The sequence below is a fragment of the Camelina sativa genome, chromosome 11, assembly GCF_030686135.1.
Source record: "Camelina sativa cultivar CO46 ecotype springtype chromosome 11, ASM3068613v1".
In the NCBI taxonomy this organism is placed as follows: Eukaryota; Viridiplantae; Streptophyta; class Magnoliopsida; order Brassicales; family Brassicaceae; genus Camelina; species Camelina sativa.
The window spans coordinates 44,418,256-44,442,572 of NC_141890.1; the positions used below are offsets into that span (position 1 = coordinate 44,418,256).

The following is a 24,317-nucleotide window of genomic DNA, read 5'->3' on the forward strand; positions in this document are numbered from 1 at the left end:
TTACCTTATAGTTCACAGACACATGGTTGACTGGAAATCTTGTTTACTAATTATGCTTATAATACGCAAATTGACAACATCTACTGCGATTCAAATGTTGACAATGTCCTCCTCAACTACCACCATTAGTCATTCAAATCAATACAACTACTAATGTGAGACATCGATCGAGCAATACAATGAATACAACAACCTAAATATAAAGAAATATATTTCTTATCCCAAAAACGCTTTGCTCTCAAATTCTTTTAGCAAGATTTGTGTCCACTTCCCAAATAAATTCGTGTATAACGAAAATTTGGTGGGGCAAGTCCATTTATTTGGTTGGAGTAAAATATAAAGAAAAGAAAAAAGTTGTCAGACCAAAACTTGGTGACCAAGGCCATTTATACAGTACCTTATATGGATCGAGGGTTTTAGCTGGACAAGATTACCAAATTCCTTCCATTAGGTTTTTTTTCTTGCTTTTCTCTAAGTACATAATTCCTATCTCATGTCTCTGCTTCTTAGCCGTCTCTCTAGGATCCGCCCAGGGAAATATGCGTCCGTGAGATCATCTCTTCTTCTTATTCTCTCTAATGGCTTCTCAACTTCCTTGCTGCAAACTCCTCCTTGTTCCATCATCCGCGCTATTCCTTGTGGAGGGGGTCTGGGTAAACTCATCGTTAGCTATGCTAATGACGGTGGTATCACTAGTTTGGAAAAGAAGGTTCCCCTGGAGTTGATAATGAAGAGAGTTACCAAAGAGATGGTAACGATCGGAGCATCTCATGGGTGGATAGCTACTTTCGATATGGAAGACGAAGTTCTGCGACTACAAGACGATCTAAACCCTGCTGCATCGGATACACATCCGAAACGTATTCCCCTGCCTTATCTTGTTACTCTGCCTCATTGCCAAACCGAGATTATCACCAACGTGTCAATGTCCAAACCTTCTCCAGAGGATGAAGACTGTATTGTTGCTGTCAAGTTCTTTGGACCTCAGCTCAGCTTTTGCAAACCCTCTCAAAGTAAACCCAAGTGGCACAACATAAGCTTCGATAACCGTTGTTTTTACTCCTCCCGTATCATCTTTTCCAAGAAAGACAACATGTTTCGTATGCTCGGATCTGGAGGCCATCTAATCGCATCATGGGATCTCCGTGAACACGAGCGCAAACCCATGCTTCAGAAGGTGCGTTATCAAAACCTTTCCGAGCTGACAGAGACCAAACGGGAGCATCTGTATTCGTGCTTCACAAGCGACCACTTGGTGGAGTCAGAATCCACGGGTGAAACTTTCTTGGTGAAATGGTACCAGAAGACTGCTCAGATCGTCGACGGTGTTGCGAAAATGAAAACAGAAGATGTATTAGTGTTCAAGCTTGACGAAGAAGGAAACGCGGTTTACACTAATGACATTGGAGATCTCTGCATGTTCCTCTCAAAATCTGAACCTTTCTGTGTCCCTTCTGCTTCTTTTCCTGGCATGGGCAGAAACAACGTCCTAATTTGGGATGTGGACGGAGACACATTTTTGCATCTGGATGATTCCTACCCCATCATTACTCATATTGGCGAACTCTCGGCTCCTTTCCACATTCCACCTCAAAATGTAAACTAGAATTTTGGAATGGAAGAGGAGTCTCGCAGTTATGCATCCACGATTATGCATAACACCAAACCTTTGGTAGAGACTCGCTCAAGTGTGACGAACTAAAAATATTGCACCGATTCACTTCTAGTTAGCGTTTTCTAAAGGAAAAAAAAAAGAAGCAACATTTATGTCTCTGCTTCTAAGACGGCTCTCGAGGCTCCGCCTTGGTAAACCTTTGTTGGTAAGATACTCGGTTATTCTTTCTAATGGCTTCTCATCATCCTCGCTGCAAACTCCTCCTTGTTCAATCGTCAGCGCTTATCCTTGTGGAGTGGATCTCGGAAAACTCATGATTATGAATGCTAATGAGCGTTACTGCACTACTTTGGAAAAGAAGGTACCCCTGGAGTTGGTGCATAGTGATCCCATGGTGACGATAGGGGCATCTCATGGCTGGGTAGCTACTTTGAAGGACGACGGAATCGTGTGTCTCCAAGATGATCTAAACCCATATGCATCATCGTATACAGACCCTAAACGCATATCTCTGCCTCCGCTTGTAACTCTGCCTCGTTGCCAAACCCAAATCGCGACCAACGTGGCCATGTCCTCATCTTCTCCGGAGGATGAAGACTGCATTGTGGCTGTCAAGTTCTTGGGACCTCAACTCAGCTTTTGTAGATCCGCTCAAAGTCGTTCCGAGTGGATCAACATCAGAATCGAAAATCCCTGCTTCTACTCCTCCCCTGTCATGTATTCCAAGCAAGATGAGATGTTTCGCATTCCCGGATCTGGAGGCCATCTCATAGGATCATGGGATCCTCGCACGCACAAGCACCAACCAAAGTTTCAGAGGTTACGATTTCAAAAGTTTCCTGAGCTGACCAAGAGCAAACGGGAGCTTTTGCTTTCCTGTTGCACGAGTGAACACTTGGTGGAGTCGCGACCCACTGGTGAAATGTTCTTGGTTAAGTTGAACAAGAAGACCACTGCCAGTGGTATGAAGAAAATGAAAACGAAATTGGTGATGGTCTTCAAGCTTGACGAAGAAGGAAACGCTCTTTACACCGAAGACATTGGAGATCTCCGCATTTTCCTTTCAAAGTCTGAACCTTTTTGTGTCCTTGCTTCTTCCTTTCCTGGCATGGGCTCTAACCGCATGGAAGTTTTGGATATCGAAGAAAGTATCTCTGTTTTTCTGTGTGGTTCTTCCATCATAAGTAAATTTTGTACCCACGGGGCACCCTACCATATCCCACCTCAAAATATAGACTAGTATAGTTTGGGAGTTTAGGAGTTTTGTCCGGTCTTTTCTCTTGGAAACTAATCTTTATATAATAAAGAAACGTGCTCATGAGCTCATCTTACACCTGTCAAAAATTACGCCACTGAAACCAAATTCTTAAGCTTATGAAAACTTAAAATGGTCCAAAGTCGAATTTGAGGTTGCATCTTGAGCCCATGCCAATAAAATTTTCACTTTGTTTTTATGTTCTTAGTACTTTTTTTTTTATTTGTAATCAAAACTCTATTAATTATCTATTTGTAATATTTTTGGAGTTGTGCAGTCCTAGCAGTTGAAACGTGACATGTACATGCTTGCTTCATACTTTCATCAAAACTGAAGATTTATTAGAAATGGCATCTATGTTTAGTGAAAAAAAGAGAGATGACGGGAAAAAACTATTAAAATAGAAAAGTAACACCATTAATAATAATAATAATAACTATTTTTATGCTGTATGATAAATTCAATGTTTGTTAATTGCCCTGCTGCATCGGATACAAATCCGAAACGTATCCCCCTGCCTTATCTTGTTAATCAATATACGATTATACGGACGTGCTAATATACATAACATCCTATACAGAAATTAGAATTGAATGGTAAATATTAAAAAGAAAATTACATACACGAGTAGAATGCTATTTTATCATCCTTGTTCACAAAAGATCTCCAAAGTCTATACCCTTCTGTGGCGAAGTTCTACAGGGGTAGACGATAATTATAAGGAAAGAAGGTTGCAGGATGTACCAGGTTGCTTTCAGCTACCAAAGCTTCTATATTTTGCTGGTTCAGTTCTTCTGGACGAAGCCTCTCAGAATCATCGATGTTGGCTGTGAAATGGAAGATCGAAATATATAGTAACTAGACAAAAACGCAATAAAATGGTCCAACTGTGCTACTATCAGGACATGCATCATTGTCTAGACAATAAAGTATAAAAATGCCGCTTCCAATATGTAAAAGGGGAACTTTGCAGTAAAGTGTCCGATATGCTAACAAGAGATAAAACGTAGAGTTGGCAGAATTCTGATGCTACAGGTTCACTGAGAAACATGAACTATAACAAAGTAAAGTAGAACAGAATGAACATTAGACTCAATACATTAATATCAAACGACCCCACACAACAAAGTAGCTTGCTAGTTCCTCCTATACCCGTCAATAAGCAATTCCAAGCTAGAGTAAAAGCATAAGCAACAATTTAATCCCGAAAAAATTGAATACATTGCTAATACACTATTGTCCAGACCTTCGCTCCGACCCTTCTTAGAAGCCTTGGAAAATATTAAAATGTCCTGAGGATTTGCCCACATATTTCTGTCCTGAGAAAATATTAACATGGTCATCATCATGTCACAGTAACTAATTTTTAGGTACCTTTCCCACATATTTCTGTCCAAACCTTTGAGGATTCCAGAGTAATCTACCTGAAAGAGATTCAACCAGATCTTAGTCATGTGTTTGTGGCTATCGTGTGCAAGCATCAGACTGCCAGAGCCTAGCCTCTAGTGGTGTAGGAAAAATAAAGGTTTAATTATACGAGTGTTGCTAGAAATTGCAGCAGAGTGAATAAAACTTGTAAACAAATTACCTTGATTCGAACCAATGGGAGTTTGATCTTCTGATCTGTTAACAGCTTTTTTTGCTGGCTTTCTCTATTAGACTTCTGACCTAACAATTTTGTAAGGATATTAGTATAGGAATTTAATGACTTGCTAAACTTAATCAAAAAGGAGGCAGGAGAGAAAAATCTCCACATGAACTATGAGAAGAAGGAATAGTTACCACTTTATCCAAGTGTTCGAGGATTGAGTTTTGATCATTGAGATCAATATCCCCTTCATCCTTTTTAAGCAATCTGCACTCTGAATATATATGTAAGCAAAGAAGTCTGCCACCACCATCCATAACATATAAGCAAAATAAACTTTACCTCTGCATATTCAAAAGGCCTCACAGATGTTAGAGGTATCTTCGTAGGACGATATTGATTTCCCTGTAAGTCATGTATTTTCACTCAGGCTTACATGCTTGATTAAAAAGGCAAAAAGCTATACATGAAGGTGTATAGATTAAGCAGTAGGAACAAAGTGAATATGAAATTTTAGATTGTTAGGTGAAGAACCTTGATTTCTAACAGAAGAACATGCTTTGGCTTTTTGAGATTCCCCATCAATAAGCGACGTTGCCACAGATGATCCTGGTTGTGTGATGTGAAAGCCCATTCCAGATACCTCCTTCAAAAGTTTAATCGCTTTTAGCTCAAAGAGGCAATGAACATTGTGCCTCACTCTTATTTAAAAGCAATAACTCCAAAAATCAAAATTTTAATGGACCTGGGGGTCGATAAGGCATTCATGCTCATGTCCCCACACAATGAAGTCGAGGAACCGTGGAAGAAAGTGCTCAATTGTTGCGTTTTTGGGGTTTGATTTCACCCTGAAAATTTAATTAACTATATTGCCTCGTTCATAAACAACAAAACCTTAACAGAGCAAGAAACAAAATTCTCTGTACAGCTCACAACACTCTTTTTCGTGTTAGTTTTTCTTCTTCAGAAGTTATTTCGCTTGGGAGGTCGTTAGAAAAGAGCAGATAAATGAAGCTTCGTTGTGATGTCAGAGCTCAGGTTTGATATGGATTTATCTTCTTAGAGCTCCATAGTTCCTTGTAAGTTCTAACCTGCATTCACAAGTTGTACTATAAAGTGAGCTTTTGATCTGAAATGTAACATAAGAACTTGCTTAAACCGGCAAATAAGCACGAAGTAACGAAACAATGAAACAATGGAAAATAGATCATGTGATTAACAAACCCGAGGCTGAGATCTGTTAAGCTTCTTCTCTATGTCTTCATCATCTTCGTCCTCGTCATCGTTTTTGCTGAGTAGCCTATGAAGTGAAGAAGAGCTTTCGTTTTTTCGACCACGTTTTGAAGTCCCAGAACCTCTACCCCTGCCTCTCTTAGTAGTAGCTGGTCTTTTACGTCCTTTGCCTTTAGTGTTCTCATCGTCCTCCTTAAATAAATATCAACACAAGAATCATGATAAGTTTAACGCAATATTTACTTCAGATGGATATATGCTTTTAAGACAAAGCAGGGACGTAACATTAGCTAGCCAGTGATGACAATCAAAGCATTCCACGTCCTTGAATCCTACCCTAAACTGGTTAAACGTAATTAAAAAAGTTACCTTTGAGACTGGCGAAAACCAAGAGAACCATCAAGAGTGGTCTGCTTCATCGCACTTGGGGCCTTACCACGGCCTCTTCCTCTGGTTGGGGCTTTAGCTCTACCGCGAGATGTATTAGCAGTCGATGAACCTCTCCGTCCTCTAGTGGCAGGCGCTAAACCAGACATCTGAGTCGTGTCTTCATCATCACTGCACGAAGCATTCGCAATGCCACTGCTTCTTTTCGTCAAATTCTGTACCAATATCAGGTAGAAATAGCATTGCGAGTAAGTGAGAGCAGGATAGAGAGGTGAGTATAAAATTCTGTGCCAATATTCTTAAGAGTGAGAATTTAAACCTCTGATGTCAATCCAGTGGGTAAGAACTGTGAGGAACCAGTGGGCCGAGTGGACCTATCTTTCAAGCGTTCCTGGGAAAACAATAATGCAAGTCAGATCGATGTTCTACTGATTCCCATTGATTTGCGGCAGTAAGTAACCAAACATTACATCTTTCTTGCCTCTAAGCACTCTCCCACTTTAAGAATCAAGTCATCTTCCTCAATTTTCTGGGCATCTGAATCCTTTGGAAGTTTACCGTGTACAAAAATGGGAAGAGATTAATCATAAACGATAATAAGGACGTGTTAGTATATATAACATCCTATACGGAAATTAGAATTGAATGGTAAATATTAAAAAGAAAATTACATACACGAGTAGAATGCTATTTTTTCCATTATTATAGTTCAGATTCTGTAGCTTGCTAGTTCCTCCTATACCCGTCAATAAGCAATTACAAGCTAGGGTAAAAGCCTATACCTCGTAAATTATTCGAAAAACAGAAGGTAAAAAGTGTAGAGAGATTGCAACATCAAGCATTGAATTGGTTTAATAAAGTTAAGGATCTTTGAAGTTCTGAACAGAATAGCAAAGGTATCAACCTCACAACTACTTTGCCTATAGTCACTATCCATCCATTAGTACACAGGATGGGTACATAGTACACAGGTCGCAGACATAGAACCTCTCATTCATTTCTAGGCATCTTTTCTCATATTATCATAGTTAAAAAACATTTCTAAAGCAAAGCCAAAAGCTCACCTAGACATGATAGCAAGTGCTTACAGATAAGAATCAAGCAACATATCATTAATTGAACTCATTCAGCTAAAACCTTAGAGAATGGGGACTTGATAAACCTTCAATAGCCATTAAACAACACTGAAAACTCCACAAATCAAGCCCCAACATTGATTCTATGCAAACAAAAACCTAAGTAAAAGATTTAAAAAAAAAAAAAAACCCGAGAATCAAAATCACGAAGTACAGTACTCCAAAAACAATGAAAGCCATTAACCATTTTAATCACTTTTAAGTTTGTTTACTTCTCTCGCACTTCCTCAGTAGCCAGTGTAGATATCGAACCCTAACCTGGTCGGATTGAAGTGAAGAGACGGAGCTCCGGTGACCGGAAACAGTGACGCGGTGAAGCTTAGATTGAGAATCCAAAATTAGGAAGACGAAACTTGTACCCAAAAACATACAAGGTCCTCCTTATTAGTTTCGGTTTATCTTTACTGTTCCCAAAACTTTCAAAAATTGAATCTCTGTTTATTTCGGTTTCCGGTCATGTTTTGGTTTTGCTTGTGATTAAAAAACAAAGTTAACATGTAAAATCAATAGTTATTTTTTAAATAATTATGATTTTAGTATATAAGACTGAAAAAAAAAAAAAAAGACGTATATAATAAGGTAGTAGTATATAGTTTTATTGATTTTTGGTCTAATCGGTTTGGTTTAGTTAATTTGAATGAATTGGTTTCGGTTCGGTTCATATAGTCGATTTTAAAACATATTTCAGTTTTGGTGTGAATAAAGATTTCGGTTACGGTTTTTTTTTCCAATCTTACAGACTGAAGTTCTCACTGGGAATGATTTACTAGGCTAAATAGAGCCAAAGAGGTTACACAAAATCAGAGATTATTGCAGGTGTTTCTGGTTCCACCCCTATTCACTAAAAATGTTGCTGCACGTGTTGTTTTTGTTATATTTTGCCATGCATATGTACACACTCTAGTTCGAGAGAGAAACTCAGTAATCACATGTATTATTGCATACGCATTTTGTCAAATTTAGTTGTTTAATGCTTATATGATTTTGATCATCCAGTGGCAGAGTAATGTTCTTAAGAATCTGGCTACAAGCCGAATTTACTGTGACAACCCGGTTTTAGAGATTTGCGTAGAGGTTTAAAAATTTGATTTGGCCACCTATGTCTCCAAAGTGCACTTATCTTTTTGCTTAAGCGTCCTGAGAGAACTTCAGAGTTAAACGTGCTTGAGCTAGAGTAGTTTCAGGATGGGTGACCTTTCGGAAATTGACTGTCGAAACAGTGCGAGTGAGGACAAAACACAGGGAAAAATGATGTGGTGATTTGTAGGGACGGTAACAAGTCTTTAAAGCCTCCCGGACATAGCAAACCGACCGTCAGATATAGATGGGCTCACGGGCCTAGTGAGAAGACGTGAGGAGCATTAAGGAGGATGATCTCATGGACTGAGATTGGACATGGGGTCCACTAAGAGGTGGCGGTCGGGGTGTTACATTTATAGTATATAACTAGATTATGACCTGCGGTATACCGCGAGACAAATTTTTATTTATTTTTTTATTAATGTACTATTTTAATACTAATTTTGCTAATGTATTTTTTTTTTGTTAATTTTAGTTGTTTAGTATATAATCCACAATATACTCCACAACAATTTTTATTTAATACAATCATAATTAAATCAATTTGATTCGACATATTTTATATTGATGTTGTTAAAATAGTAAAATGAGTATTTAACACATATTGAAGTATCATATTAATAATATTTTATTTTATTAGTATTATCAATTCAATCATGTCATGTAATATAACTCATTTGTGTTATTTTAATATGTTTAAATATTTATAATTTTAAACTTTTTATTAAGTTTAAATATATCAATTATGAATTATAAAATTTTTAAAATTATATAATTTACTATATACGGTAAATTTACTATATATGTATGTTGAACACATACTTTTTATATTAATTGAGTAATATATGTTTGTTATTTTAAATTAGATGTAAAATTTCATGGTACAGAAATAATATCTGATGCCTAGATACTTTGCTTCTGAGACCGGTTTTTTTTATTTATTTTGAAATATCAATTTTTATAGAAAGCTTCAACTTTTTAGAGCATGGTGTAAATTTTTTTTAATAGTCCTCCATGGTCAACGGAAAAGTTGAATTAAATGAGATATTGTGGTCCCTACTATAACGGCGAGAACAAAATCATATTTGTGTGTGTATATTATCTTTTTCTATATAGAAAACACCTGCGGCCCTTTCTCTCTCCCCTCATCCTATGACCTTGTAAGCGACAAATTTTAAGAATCTTTAGAGAAACAAAAAAAAAAAGGATTAATATTGACAGATTTTAGAGACGAGGTTATGTATCGGATTAACATGAATAGTAGTTGAATACAGTGCAACATTGATAATGTAATGCAAATAACTTATTATTATTATTATAAGCTCCTTAACAAAACCTTTTTATGCTTCGTTTTTAATAAACCAAAATAGTCAAACCACCCACACGTCACGTCAGTATTTGTGTGTGACTGCCTTTTGTAACAAAATAAAAAAAAAAACGAATCTTTCCCCAAATTTTTTTTTCTTCTTCTCTCTCCATCATGATGATATGATGATGATGAAGACGATGAGGTTTTATGGCTCCAAACGAAGAGAAACGGCGAAGCTGTTGGCAGAGTTGACTCAACAAACCAAGGCCTCGCTCAAGGTCCAGAATGCGATGGAGATACGTGCGGCTGAGGATGCTCTAAGGGCGACAGATCCCTTTAGCGCACCCCTCGGAGATTAAACCAACATTACATACTTAAACATAAAACTAAACACACACAAATATAACTAAAAACCAGATTTTTTTTTTACTAACAAGTAAATACCAAACACTAGCTACTTCTTCTTAGGAATGAGCTCAAGCGCCGACGCCGGTGTCATGGGGGCATCGATCTCAGTTCTTATCGCCATCAGATTCTCCTCTCCAAGATCTGTTAAAAACATTATTTATTTGGATTATCTCCTTATGCCTCATTTAATCACATCATAGTAGCACTTTCGTTTATGATATCAATTGACAATTAATCATAGTCAAAGTGAAAACTTTGTACATGGAATTCTTTTTTTTTTTACCATAGTGATTGGTAGTACGCCTAATCTCTTTGGTATCATACACTAGTTTCTAACCCGGTGATGTTTTATTTGTTATTTTTGGGTTTCCTCTTTCATCGTCGGTTTATGTAACTTTCAATTTCAATGGCGCATGTTAATCCAAATCCAGATACATAAAACATTCGAATCAACCAAATTCGAGCAAACTGTCTCAAAATCTTTTAATATTAATCATCATTTTTTTCTCTACAAATATTCTGAAATTGAGTGGGTTTTTCTGAAAATCACAAAAAGTTTGGTGGGATTTCTGAAATTTTAAAATCTCACAGTCCCATACTCGGTAAAATTTATCAAATATATCGCCCAAACGGCGTCGTCGAGAACTATGACTCCGGCTATAGAACTCACTCCCTCTCCGAAACAAATTTCCGGCGATTTCTTGCTCCTGAGCACGGAGGTGAATCCATGGTTATCGTCTCCAGTGTTTCTCTCAAGCTCGTGTTGCCATTAATCCTGTAACTATGCTTTAATGTCTCTTAAAAAGGTGTTTTTTTTTTCTTTTTATCAATTACATTTGATTCAGCTCTGTTTCGGCTTGAATCGTCTTTGATCCGTATATGAATAATCCGTGTATATATGAAAATTCCTACTCTATCTCTGTCTTTTGATCTCTATCATTTCTCTTGGAATTTGAACTCTTGTTCTGTTGCCTTCTCCTGTAAAAGCTTGCTTGAAGAGCTAAGTAGAGTTTGAAACAATCTAGCAGAGGCTTTAGGGATCCTTGTGAGATTGTTCTTGTAGTCAATGTAGTAGATCCCAAACCGGACTGTGTATCCTGAGTTCCATTCCCAATTGTCTAGCAATGACCACACAAAATATCCTCTTACATCACATTCATCATTCCTGCAAAAGTTTACGTTTTTTTCTTTTACTCAAAGACTCTTTTGTGAAAGAATGAATCTTTTTTGCTAAGTGAAACACTTACTTACCTTATGGCAGCTGATAAGTTTGAGAGGTAGTCTCTGTGGAAGCTTATCCTCTTGTCATCTTGTAATGCTTTCTCCATGTCTATGAATGGATTGTTTTTCTCATCCATCCCTGTGATGATGGAGAAAAAATATGACTTTTTTTCTATTGATTGATGGTTTTTGAGGATAACATTTTGGGGTTTGAGATATTTACCGTTTTCTGTGATGTATACAGGTGGGTTTCCGTAGATGTCTTTGACATACACTGCTAGTTTCCTGATTCCCCATGGGACAATGTGTAGCCAGCTTGATCCTGCCTGATTCAAGTAAGTTTCTCATCAAATCACTGTTTAATTTCTTTTAGTAAACACCTTCGGTTTCTATCAGAGAAATACATACTCTTTCTCCTATAGCTACTCCTCCACGATAAGCTACAAACAGTTAGGAGCAAACAAAGAGTAGAAAACATCAGATTAGTTCATTTAGTTTTTGTAGCAGTAATGAGAATGATATGAGAAATGGTATTGTTTCTTACAGCTTGTAATCACGGCTGCATCAGAAGAAGCATCGTGTAGAATCAGTTTCCTTATCCTAGTTCTGTCGTTCCTCGCGTATAATGTGGTGTAGTGGTTGATTCCTATGAAATCGTATGCCCCTATTATAGATTTAGACATCTCTGGTGTTATCTTTGGTAGTCTCTTTTCCACTAGACTCTTCATTGAAGCTGGGTAGTCTCCATTGATTAGAGGATCCATAAACCTGTTTCAAATCTCATTATGTCACTTTGGTCTTTCTCTCTTTTAGCTTTTCTATGCATATATTCACAGATAAAAGGATCTTATAGTTACCATCCAATCCCAAAATCCATTGCTCTACGAGCAGCATCTTTGTCTTCGTCACAATCAGACATTGGCTCATACCATTTTGCATCTAATGCTATCCCGATTTGACCACGTTGTTTCTCCTTCCATATAGAAAATTCTCACATTTTATTCTGCTCTTAGAATCATAAGACTTGTTCTGTTTTGTTTTCTTACCTTGAAGTTTCTCTGATAGGTGTGGTAAGCAGCAGCATGAGACAACAGAATGTTATGAGCTACAACGTACGGTTCGACCGATGACGTCCCCTTCTTACAAAACCAATGTCCCAGAAGTGAGCACCTCCCTGGAGCCTGTATCCCTGTGTCATAGCCTTGGATCGATAACCCGTGAGGCTCGTTGAAAGTGACCCAGTACTTCACTCTATCTCCAAATGCTTTGAAACAGGTGAATGCATAACGCTCAAAATCATCCCTGCACCATTTATTTAGCTTTTTGATTTCTTAATCATTTCACCATATCAACATTTCACATTTTCATCAAAAGATCATATATACTCACACGACTTCTCTGCTTAGCCATCCTTCATATCTGTCTTCTAAAGCTTGTGGGAGATCCCAGTGATACAATGTCACATAAGGTTTGATTCCTTTGACTAAAAGAGCATCTATTAGGCTGTTATAGTACTTAACTCCATCTGGATTTACTTTCCCTGTTCCATCTGTTAACAAAACCCGAGTTTAATAGACCCGTCGCAACTCGATAATAACAATACTCTTATCACACACAGCTAAATGAACTAGACTTACTAGGGAATATTCTTGACCAAGATATAGAGAATCTGTAAGCATCCATACTCAGATCTTTCATCAGGTCTATGTCACTCTGTGATAGGAAACAAACAAAAGAAAGGTCTTGCTTCTTAGATTCTCTCAATTATGTCCTGTTGCGTCTTATCTTAGATATTTTTGGATGAGTTTTGCTCTGTCAAGAAGCAACCCTACTTTTATCTTCAAGCATAAGTCAACTAATGTGTTCTTTTTTTTAGGTGAAACTTACGTGAAACCTGTGGTATTGATCGACCGTAGTATCCGCATTGCTAAAATCCAATATCTTTCCTGTTGATCAAGAACAATAATAGCATTGAATCATCTGAAATCTTGATTTTTCTGTGTTCTTCGTAAAGTTCTCTGGGTTTGTTTTTATTTGATACCTGGTTTCTTCGTGAAAGTGTCCCAAATGCTCTCTCCTTTGTTTCCTTCTTTCACAGCTCCTTCAAACTGATTTCGTGCAAGAAAATATTGCGATTTGTCAAAATCGTTTCACAGCTCCTTCGAACTAATCACATCTCTTTCTTGGATCAGTTTGGAGATGATGATGATGATGAAGAAGAAGAAGAAGATTGTCACCTGGTAAGCTGAAGAAGCTGTACCGAACACAAACCCATCTGGAAAATTTGCTCTGCTAATAGATTCTGAGGAAACATGATCAAGAGGGACGATGAAGACGAGCAAGAGCGGAAACAGAACCAAGACTAGTCTCATTAAAGATTCCATTTTTGGGTCGCATGAATAAAAGAGAAAGAGAGAGGAAGATAAAGGGATGAACTTTTTTGTGTGTAAATGAAAGATTTGGAGGCAAGAAAATGGAGTTTTTTGTGTGTGTTTTCTATTTGTAAAGTTGAAGAAGAAAAGAGGAAGAGTGCAAAACAAAAGCTCTCTTCCTTTAAAGGCTCTTCTTTGGTGTTGACATTTGTTCACTCTTCCTTTTACTGTACACGTCTCTTTATACTTGTGCCAAAAACTTAAAGAAAAAAGAAAAAAAAAAGTCTGTTAGAGAGACATTTATTCACCTAAATAATTTACCTATGCTCTTTATTTATGTTTTTGGTCGTTGATTTTTTTATTTTCGTCGTCATGCTTAGTGGTTTATGTTAGTTTTAATGGTTTTAGAAATCTAAGCCAAATTGTGCGTCGTTCAATTAATCTTTTATCAAAGTCAACTATAAATACTACTTAAAATCATTTTTTTTTTGGTAAGGGAGAAGAAGAGGCAAATGCCTCCTACACTAGTTAAAATCACTTTTTATACAATATCGAATTATAATGGATTTACTCAAACCAAGTTATTTCAATATATTTAGGAAAGAGTTATTTTGTAAGAATTGTTACTGAGCTCTTTTAAGCCCCTGTATGAATTTTGACGTCAGCATTTTTTTATATAATCATAAGTTAGGCTCTTTTGCAACAAAATATGAGAGATTTGATCAAAGTCATAAATGATAAATGATAAATGATAAATGAGAAATTAGTCTTTATATTTGTATGCAATATTTTTGTTTATATAGTTATTTGATATGCAATTATTTTTATATAGTTATTTAATTTTCAATCCAGTTTATGATTTTCATATCTACTTGATTTGATGTTTTTTTCGTTATTTCTTACATTACCATATATATATATATATATATTGATTTAATCATATTACATATGATGATCAATCTATCATTACCTACCTGCAACATATATGATATGATGACCGGTTCCACGAACATTTAAACATGCATCTCTCCCCATAACATCGAGATCTTCTATTGATGATTTTTACATGCACTATATTAATGATGGACAATATTACCTCTAACATTATTTATTTTTAGTTATAAAACTATTCAATTCGACCTAAATTCTTAAATCCTACTAGAATTTCCAAATCCACGAACCATTAATATTATGAGATCTAATAAGTTAAAATAAAACTAATTTAAATCTTTATATTATATCAACATAGATACCCATCTTATGTATAAAATAGAGTTAGGTAAATCTATCTATTCCAATATGTGTTTGTTTCAAAATTCAATAACTACAAATATCTTCAAAATTATAGGAAAAATACATTAATTGATAAAATGGTCCATTTTACAGATCATTTTTCTAATTTTGTCCTCAAAATTATATTATTCGATAACTAATCCTTTTGACCCTTTAAAACTATAAATCAACCTTTATAATGTTTGGTAATTACAAAAAAAATTCATATCAAAAATATTTTTGCTGGCTGGTTAATGTTATTATGTAATTTTAATAAAGGACTTTTCAGTGTTTTATGATTAATCAAACATACATGCATTGATTCTGAGTGGTTTTTTGAGTTTTGAGTGTTGTCTTTTTGATGTTGAGGGTATAAATACATGTATTTCTGACTGGCTGCTTGAATTTGGGTATTAAAATGTAAAACGAGAATAATAGATTTGTGTTGCACACAAAAAAATGAATAATAGATTTGTTAATTTTAAGGAATAGTGGATCTAACTACATAATTGAGAAAATTAACTTACCTTAAAGAGGGTGATAGTGGATGTTAGATATACATAAAGTTGATTAATTTAAGTTGGAAAGCTATGTGTATTCAAAAAAACTTAATTTTACGAACTTTTTTAGCATGCAGTTTTAGATTTTTGAATGTTAGAAGTAGAAAATTTTTTCTAAGTTTGCCACCTAGAAAAACATCATCCTTTTAATTTGCATGTAGTTTTAGATCGCCAAAGATTGTGATATTTTTGTACAACCAACCATTTTCTTTAACAAAATGACTCAAATACCATTATTAGTATTTAGTACCATTAGTGTTTTGAAGCAACATTTCATCGCTTTCCAAAAATGGCATAAACTTTTTACTCTTTCAATGCATATAATTTTATTTTTTAACACCAAATATATAGATCATAAACTTAATTGCAGTTTTGAGCAAACAAAGAAAGAGAAAATTTCATATGAGTCAGCATAGTCATTTGATGATCTAAGAATAAAGTATAATAATGCTGATAAAGATGTCGGATTTCACTCAATGTATTTTTGATGGAAATGATATTTGATTTAAATAATTGTTATTTTAAATAATAATAAGAAAAAATTCATAATTTAAAATCTTAACAAAATCTTTCAAATACAATAACTAAAAAAAAATCTAAATATATCCTAAATATCAAAGAAATCATTTATGTTAGTCTGGCCTGTTCTACCATCATTAGTAGATTTTGTTCTACCATCATTAGTAGATTTTGTGCAATTTGTACACCTTGCCATATATCCCACGTCAAAGTATAAATTAGTTCGGTTTTGAATCTGTATTTTCTCTTTAAAACATCAAATCTAGTTCTATAGGTGACATAAATTAGCATAATTTGCATGAATGCTGAATGTCATGGAATATGTATTCTCTACTTGGAATTGCATGGGGTTAATAGAGGTAAAAAAATCTTGTCAAAACAATACACTAAAAAAATGGAGATAATGAATAAACATAATCTACCATGGTGAATGAGGAAAAAGAATATTTAATGTGTTTAAAAAAATTCAAATCAAAACATATGCATAAAAATTTATATATTTATTAATTATAAGTATTACAATATATGATAATTTAATATATTTTGAAAATGAGATCAAGATGATAGAAAATTTCATACATTTAAATCTTAAGAAAATATTCCAAGTAAAAATCCAAAAACCAAATTAATGTGGTATAATTATATATCAAATTTCTGTTTTTTTTTTTTTTTGTTGATTGGTTAGCAATTAAAATGAAATATCGTCTATATTAACTAGACAGAAAAAAATGAGCTAAATTTTTGAAAACTAATATTTATTTATTTATTCAAAAAATTAAATTTATTCTATTAATTTGGTGATTACAATTGTATCCTTTATGAGAAACTAACATTTCTCCTTCTTTTTTTGACATCACTAACATTTATCCATTTTTCCAGTGTCATTTTGATGCAATTCTTATTAACTTTTAGGTTTAATTGAAGAAAACAAAAAAAGGAAAGAAAAAACATGTACTCCGAATTAATAGGGTAATAAACTTTGAATTAAGTACAGGGGTATATCCGTAATTTTGAGTTATGTCTACTTTTTGTTTAGGTCATCATTTTCGCATAAACCCTTTGCTTCTTCTCAAAAATCCAAATCAATAGATCTCTGCTTTTGTTTTAGGGTTTTAACCTTTTTCCTTAAGATCCCGAAGAAAGAATCACTCGATTGAATCAAATGGCGATGGCTATGAGACTTCCAGCGATATCAAGAGCGGTGACGGAAGTGGCTTCGGCTCCGGTTGGTTTGAGACGGCTCTTCTGTTCAAACACTTCAAAGTTCTCTTTTTTGTCTCCACAAGCTGAAACCCAAACACCAGCTCGCCCTCAGGCTGATCCTAGCACCAACCTCTTCGTCTCCGGTAATTTTGAAAACCCTTTTAATCTCTCAATTCATTCATTTCTGGGGGGTTTTGGAGGGTTTATCGTTTGGTCGAGTCTATCTGGGTTTTTGAGATTTGGGTGGTTTTAAAGATCACTCCTTTTGAATTGAGATTTAGACTATTCCTGTGGGAAACCCAAAATCATAAGTAATTTTGAACATTTGATTAGAATTTGAATAGTACAAGATTTAGATTTATATGTGTTTTGAGTCTTTGAGAAATGAAGCTGTGTCTTAGATTTTATATATGTCTTTTGCAACGAGTGATATAGTTTGGTGTGGTTTTCTCAATTATTCTGTAATGATCCTCATTTCCTAAAAATGTGTAATTGCTTAGCTTAAGAATGAAGTGCAAGAGAGCTTGGTCTTACACTTAGTTTCAAGGCTTCTGTGTTTCTTTAATTTCTTCCTAGTGTCAATCATTTTTAAATTGCAGCTTACTATTGGGCTTTGAAGCAACCTCTGTTTCTCATTTTGATCACATGGTCATAATAACTTAAAGTTTGGTCAAATAGTATATCATAGACTTATGTATGTAGCACATCTAATACATAACATGTTTAAGTCTGATTTACTATCCTTTCGTAAGCCATAAGTTTCCTGAAGTGTTTTTGTATCATGTTACTTATTTGTGAAGTTGAAAAGTTTATATCTAAAGGACTATATTTGTGCCACTTGGGATATTTTCAGGGCTTAGTAAGCGCACTACTTCTGAAGGACTTAGGACAGCTTTTGCTCAGTTTGGAGAAGTTGCTGATGGTGCGTTTTCGTATTGTGACACTTTATGTGTATTAAACTGAATCGTGAAGATAACTAACTGTAACGATTACTTTCTCTCAAATTGGCTTTTTGTAGCTAAGGTTGTCACAGACAGAGTATCAGGATATTCCAAAGGGTTTGGATTTGTTAGATACACCACCTTAGAAGATTCTGCAAAAGGCATAGCTGGAATGGATGGGAAGGTACTATCTCTTTCTAATATCCATTTCTCGATTACCAAACCAAAATCTATTTAAGAGAGTTTACGCTAACAAATACCAAATGGCTAACCTGCTCTCTGCAGTTTCTTGACGGTTGGGTCATATTCGCAGAGTATGCAAGACCAAGAGAGCAAATGCCGTCATATCAACCTCAGAGCAACATGTCTCGTCCTCCATATTATGGTAACCGTTAGAGAGACAGCTTTGTTCGATTCTTATGAATCTTCATATTCATTTTTATGCTTCATTCTATCTTCTTCTGTGATCAAACTGTTGTGTCAGTGGCTTGTTATTACCTTGGAAGTTGAGAAACTCGAAATTAATATTTATTGAGTAATAACCAAAAAACTGTCATTTACAAGACAATGTTAAATGTAATGGGCTCTTTAAGAGGCGGATATGAGTAGTTTTGCTTATACGGCTAAGACACAAAGATTTAAAACGTTGTCGTTTAGATTGTTTTTTGTTTACATGATTGATTTTGTATGTCGGCTTAAGATGGGATTGAAAAACTAAGACCACCCGGTTCAGTTTTGTTGATTTTTGGTTACCACAATATCTTGAAATGTAGTTATATGCTAATTGATCGTTTTCATAAAACCAATGGGTCCGTAGCCATTAGCCAATGACTAACTCACAATTTTTGTTTAGATGCAACCACTTAACATTGAAAGTGATGATGAAAACAAATGGTAACGAGTCGTAGGGCCACAACATGCAAAACAACATTGAGTTCTCACAATTTCACGTGGAGCTGTCTAGAATCTACACGAACATTGTTATATAACATGTGGACTGAACAAAAACAAAAAGAAATATCAAAAAATACTAATGGCTTACATAAATTTAAGCAGTAAATGTTATATGACAAAAACGGAAACAAAATATGCAAAGGAGATACCGTTCATACTATAACATTCCTTCGCTGTCCAATTACGTTTGGTGAGACAATTCCCTCTTTCTCATGCAACTAATTCCATTTTACAACATCATATGACTCCAAATTCAAAAGAATACCCATTTTTGGAATGTACTTGGCTTATAATGGTAATAGTGATGATACGTTTTGCTGTTTTTCTTGTGATCACTTCCTTGGACGCAATGAAATGTTAGCTAGTAATTAGAAATGTCGACGGAAACGTGTACAAATGTTTCTTTGTTTCCAAGTTCGAGGAGTGGGCACAAGTCAAATGTAACTGCATAAACTAATCAAGTAGGATTGTATCTAATCGGATAACGTTTCTAATCAAGTCTTTTCAATTGACGATGATCGTATCAGTTCTTTGCTTTCTTGTTATTTCTCGTTAAACTAATTAAGCTGAGATGTAATCCTAGCCACACATTGTATCTTAAGAAAATTCGATAAACTCACGTGTGTCCTCTCGTTCTAATCGTGTGGGTTAGGATTAGATTCATATCAGTATTCGATCAATAAATCTTATGGATACATTAGCACATTGACACCTAGCAAGTAGCAACATAACTAACTGAGTAACCTCCATTATTCATATATAATCTATAAAGTCGTGGTATTATTGAGAAAATGAGAGTAAGATGAGTCATCGTCGTTTTTGTTGCGCCGCATGTGTGATTCCTTTCAAATGTGACAGCATCTTAGACGAGTCGTTCTCTGTGGTTGAATTGAATTATGGTTTATATATAATGAAAATGTTTTCGTATCATGAATTAGTAACACATATATTATGAAGTACTTGGACCGTTTCGTTTTCTGTATCGTTAGGAGATATGAGTCTGAACTTATTTTATTTATTATAGTTCTTATCTACAGGAGTTTGTATTTACGTTCTTACTTCTTATCATATACATTTATTATAGGGTTTTCTCATTGCCACGTATGATAAGCACATGCAGATATAAGTAACATCATGTCATCATATCATGATATACTATTACCGTATTACGTACTTTTTTTCTTTTTTTTTTTTTATAAAGGACTATGTATTAACGTACTTGAAACTATGTGGAAGACCCCGATCAAAGGAAACAATATATGATAATGGTAATGGATGTGAATGATTTTAGTTAGTTAATATACTAAGATTACATCAAAAATATTTAAAGTCACCAACTCACCATGTACCCATTTCACATGCGATTTGAACCGGATTAATCTCTCATTTTAGAAAAGAGTCAAAAAGACTAACAAATCAATGGTAAAACTTAATTTCTAAGCTAAATCGATCCAAAAAAAAAACACGATTACATCAAATTCATAGTAACTTTTTTAGTTGGTTTAACTTCTATCTAGAGGCTAACCCAAAAAAACCAAACCGAAATTCACCGAAACCAATCTCAAACTGACAATTACGTAAGAGTTTTTTCTTTCAAATTAAAGAAACGTTATATATCATAACACCGTATGCGAACCTATAGCAATCAAAAATTAATTTACTTCTGAATATAATAAAAGTGGTCCAAAATTATTTTAAAGAGACAGCAAAATGCATTTGTTGTATACTAAGAATACAAGAAGTTCGGAAACAAAAATGATTCACGTCGACCAAATAAAATGATCCTACTTCAGAAACAAATCACTCTAAAATGTTTCCATGAGTTCAGGTTTAGATATTTCTTTTGTTTTTATCTGTAACACGGGTCTCTATTATTCTGTACCACAAATCGAATCATGTTTTTTAATATATTAGACCCAACATGAACTAGACTTGAGAGATCACAAGATAAATAATGAATACTAGTATACGACTATACCAACTGAAACGATTAATAAACCATAACTATGTATTACTACAGTGTCAATAATTAGCCTTTAACCCATTTCTCAATTCAACGTAAACCAACTCCGGTTTAAGATAAGAACAATCAAGGGCAGTTTCGTAATAATATAACAAAACTATGTCCACGTAATGAAGTGAGTCACAAGACCTCAAGTTCCTTCTATAAATTGCGTTGCCTCTGTTCCATTAAGAGTATCATCACTCCAAAATTTCTTAACCTGTGGCAACATCCCAAACCATTATTAGCCTCTTTTAAGAAACCAATTCCAAAGATTCTAATTAGGAAATAAAAAGTCTATAAAGAGAAGAGAAGTGATTCAGTTGTGGTGGGGTGTTAGAATATGAAATTCTTGTTGGAACTCGTCGTGCCTTGTTTTGGTTCACAGCAGTTCCAAGAATCCACCGCCACAGCCGCGGACGATTCGGTTTCAGACGAATCGCAAACGCTAATGAAACAGCGAAGGAGGCGGAAACGCGTTAGAGTGGCTGGTCAACCTGGACAACAAGTGGCAGAGTGGAGACCGTCACTTAGCGTGATCTCGGAGAACAAACCGGCTATAAAGAAATCGGTAAAGCACGAAGAGAAGAAGAAAGTTCGTCGGAAAAGCGAAGGCAACGACGGCGGAGACGCGTCGTCACGATCGGGCGGTGGTCATGTTCGTTTCCGTAGTGACGATTTCGGGTACACACTACTCTATCAAGTTTACATGATACTTTTGTGTTAAGTATGGTTAGGGTATATAGATTTATGATAATGTTTTAACTTCAGTCATGAACTCATGATGATTAAAAAAGATGTACTAAACATAAGAATATTCATAAAGATAAGTATGAAGATTAGGAAAGATAAATAGAAGATAATGATGATAGTTAATTAGATGATATTTTGTGGATAAAGATTCGATATAGTTGGGATGTCAACATCAGTATGTTTATTGTTTTATGTGAGTAAACAGAAGTTGTCGTAAATGGCAAGGTAACCAAAAATGATACTCCCTCCGTTTCAAAATATATGATGTTTTAACTAAAGCACGCAGATTAAGAAGTCTTTACTTTTAACAAGTTCAACCAATCAGATGTTTTAACTAAAGCACGCAGATTAAGAAGTCTTTACTTTTAACAAGTTCAACCAATCATAAACAATACTGCACAATATAAAATATTAAACTAATCTAAAAGTTGTATAGAAACTTGAAAACATCCTATATTATGAAACAAAAAATTTCTTTAAAACATCTTATATTTTGAAACGAAGGGAGTATAATGAAAATTTATGTCTACAAAATGGTAGTGTATAATAAAAATGTCTTGACGTTTTACTTTTTGTTTTATGGGTTTTGCAGGAGCGATGCTTTCGAACCGGTGATCCCGGCGTTCTCACCGACTCCGTTCATGTTTTGAGTTGATCTTTTAAAAAAGTTTATTATGGAGTTTATTATGCGTATGAATATGTATAGTAGCAATAAATATGTTAATGGAAGGATGTAGCACTATTAATGTATGTATATATTGCTTTGATATTATAATTACTACCACCGAAATCTAAACTTATGCAAAACTGAATTTGAATTGGGCTATGCAACACGTATGCATCAACCGAACATACAACCGAACAGAAACGGAACGCCGACAATATATTTTTTTAAAACCCGAAAACAAATATGCTACTCCCTAGCTAGTATAACTTATCTTATATATGTAGTTATATTTTTTTAACCTTATTTCATATTTATGCAAGTAAAAACCTTTTTCTTTTCTATTTTCTATTAAATGTTTTGAAAACGTGTACATTGTTGTTAGTTTGAGATATTGTGAATAGTGATAATAAGAAGAAACAAAACAGGTTATTTATCCTAACGAATTGGTTTTCTATATTTGCATACAAATGAAGCACCAACGTTAGAAATTAAATCTTAGCATAAAGTAAGTAGTATTCATAAGGTGACATCAATTTATATTGGTATTGTGAGAAAAAGTATTCGTAACTCTCTCATGCACATCAACCAAAGAATCTCACTACCTGACTTACCTTTCTTCGTCAAAAACAGAAGATCAAAATCACCTTCTTTGAAATTGTAAGTATCAAGATCTGAATTACATTTTAATGTTTGGTAATTACGAAGATCTTGTATCCAAATAATTTGTTTGATTAGGTACGTAATATTTGTTGGGCTTTGAAGTTTGAATTGTGAATTTGTGAGTTTTCTTGAGTGATTTTGTTGGTGGCCGTATTATGGACAAGACCAACCGCCAAAGCCCATTTAATTCTTATAGCGAGTGCATCATTGAGAAAAGACTTATACCTTAATTATCTCAAATTCTTAAACCCTAATATATTAACGCGTTATTTGCATCTTTAATCACATTCTCTCATGTAGTAGGCTAACCTTTCCGTTTCATAATCAATAAATCTCTAAATTATAATTTTGTGTGTATGTTTAAACTTTAAATACAACATATACGACTATGCATTATATACATGGGAGACATGAGAACATGGGGTTGTACCGCGCACGTGGAGAGGAAATGTCTTGCTTAATGATTATGCGACCATGGAACAAGTAAACTTTGAACTTTTGGGGGAATATTTGCTCTCAAGTTATCGTATTCATCTTTTTTTTTCCTCTCAAGTCCCATATATAATTGGTTTTTTCACAATAGTCCCAAATATAATTTAACTCTCTTTTTCTTTCTTTTCTTCTTTTTTTCCTTTCTATCCTCATATATTGCCAAGGTACACCATGTAATTTATTTTAGAACCAACAATAAAACATCCATACATAAGCTAGTACTTTTTTGGGATCATAATTGTATACAAAAAAAAATCACATAAATTTTCGCTGGGAAAACGTTCAATTCAATCTCGTCCCTATGGAAAAGAAAGAGGATTTTAGGGTGTAGATACACAGAAGAGGAAAAATAATAGTATCTTGTGATGCGTCCCCAGTCTCTCCTCCGCCAACGTGAAAATAACATATAATCTACGCAAAGAAACACTAAAATGTCGATAAAATAACAATATCCGATTAGTGTATGTGTATCTATTAAAATGATCTTCCTCTCTCACACATGTTGTATTGTTGTTTATATAGATAAAATGGTCAAATACATTAACATGGAGGATCTTCACGTGTTCTCTTGGTTGTCTTGGCTTTGGCTTAAGCCACTCTGTATAATTTAAAGAAGTGAATTGTAAAGTTTTTGTAACTCTTTTAAGTACCTCTAAATTCTATTCATTAATTTGATACAAAGAGAAACGA

General features: G+C 34.7%; 6 protein-coding genes and 1 long non-coding RNA gene across 13 annotated transcripts; 5 read left to right on the forward strand and 2 right to left on the reverse strand.

Annotated features, from left to right (window-relative positions):
* Positions 1-394: 394 nt before the first annotated feature.
* On the forward strand, positions 395-2,941 carry LOC104728886 (uncharacterized). Its single transcript, XM_010447809.3, has one exon. The coding sequence runs from the start codon at positions 494-496 to the stop codon at positions 1,604-1,606; it is 1,113 nt and encodes a 370-aa protein (XP_010446111.1). The 5' UTR covers positions 395-493; the 3' UTR covers positions 1,607-2,941.
* LOC104728887 (uncharacterized) lies at positions 1,680-2,941 on the forward strand. Its single transcript, XM_010447810.2, has one exon. It carries the CDS (start codon positions 1,767-1,769, stop codon positions 2,853-2,855), a length of 1,089 nt encoding a protein of 362 aa, XP_010446112.2. The 5' UTR covers positions 1,680-1,766; the 3' UTR covers positions 2,856-2,941.
* Positions 2,942-3,368: 427 nt separating this feature from the next.
* On the reverse strand, positions 3,369-7,626 carry LOC104725977 (double-strand break repair protein MRE11-like). Of its 5 annotated transcripts, XR_015571101.1 has the most exons (14): positions 7,473-7,608; positions 6,549-6,622; positions 6,398-6,469; positions 6,061-6,293; positions 5,683-5,883; positions 5,385-5,549; positions 5,204-5,306; positions 4,993-5,104; positions 4,801-4,863; positions 4,653-4,732; positions 4,459-4,538; positions 4,270-4,294; positions 4,117-4,189; positions 3,369-3,697 (listed from the first exon to the last, which is right to left on the reverse strand). XR_015571101.1 is itself a non-coding variant. In XM_010444727.3 (6 exons), exons 1-5 carry the CDS (start codon positions 7,581-7,583, stop codon positions 5,712-5,714), a joined length of 651 nt encoding a protein of 216 aa, XP_010443029.1. In that variant the 5' UTR covers positions 7,584-7,626; the 3' UTR covers positions 5,278-5,549; positions 5,683-5,711. The 5 variants fall into 5 exon arrangements, 1 of the variants encoding a protein (XP_010443029.1); XR_015571100.1 differs by lacking the exon at positions 3,369-3,697 and having other exon boundaries at positions 4,161-4,294; positions 5,204-5,549; positions 6,560-6,622; positions 7,473-7,626; XR_002034188.2 differs by lacking the exons at positions 3,369-3,697; positions 4,117-4,189 and having other exon boundaries at positions 4,228-4,294; positions 4,653-4,725; positions 5,204-5,549.
* A 3,052-nt stretch (positions 7,627-10,678) lies between these two features.
* On the forward strand, positions 10,679-13,941 carry LOC147935439 (uncharacterized). Of its 2 annotated transcripts, XR_015571160.1 has the most exons (5): positions 10,679-10,817; positions 11,477-11,567; positions 12,298-12,507; positions 12,639-12,700; positions 13,425-13,941. It is a non-coding gene; the product is annotated as an uncharacterized LOC147935439 (long non-coding RNA). The 2 variants fall into 2 exon arrangements; XR_015571159.1 differs by lacking the exon at positions 12,639-12,700.
* On the reverse strand, positions 10,806-13,616 carry LOC104725980 (putative beta-glucosidase 41). 2 transcript variants are annotated; one of them, XM_010444731.3, is made up of 12 exons: positions 13,470-13,616; positions 13,274-13,340; positions 13,120-13,178; positions 12,870-12,945; positions 12,622-12,781; positions 12,279-12,534; positions 12,090-12,205; positions 11,777-12,000; positions 11,641-11,672; positions 11,456-11,558; positions 11,263-11,371; positions 10,806-11,176 (listed from the first exon to the last, which is right to left on the reverse strand). In XM_010444731.3, exons 1-12 carry the CDS (start codon positions 13,614-13,616, stop codon positions 10,948-10,950), a joined length of 1,578 nt encoding a protein of 525 aa, XP_010443033.1. In that variant the 3' UTR covers positions 10,806-10,947. The 2 variants fall into 2 exon arrangements, with proteins under 2 accessions (XP_010443033.1, XP_087328024.1); XM_087471898.1 differs by having other exon boundaries at positions 11,259-11,371.
* Positions 13,942-16,972: 3,031 nt separating the features above from the next.
* On the forward strand, positions 16,973-18,667 carry LOC104725981 (organelle RRM domain-containing protein 2, mitochondrial). The gene is made up of 4 exons (XM_010444732.3): positions 16,973-17,301; positions 18,012-18,080; positions 18,177-18,283; positions 18,385-18,667. The coding sequence occupies exons 1-4, from the start codon at positions 17,118-17,120 to the stop codon at positions 18,493-18,495; spliced, it is 471 nt and encodes a 156-aa protein (XP_010443034.1). The 5' UTR covers positions 16,973-17,117; the 3' UTR covers positions 18,496-18,667.
* A 2,390-nt stretch (positions 18,668-21,057) lies between these two features.
* On the forward strand, positions 21,058-22,598 carry LOC104725982 (uncharacterized). The gene is made up of 2 exons (XM_010444733.3): positions 21,058-21,739; positions 22,401-22,598. Exons 1-2 carry the CDS (start codon positions 21,399-21,401, stop codon positions 22,456-22,458), a joined length of 399 nt encoding a protein of 132 aa, XP_010443035.1. The 5' UTR covers positions 21,058-21,398; the 3' UTR covers positions 22,459-22,598.
* Positions 22,599-24,317: the final 1,719 nt, after the last annotated feature.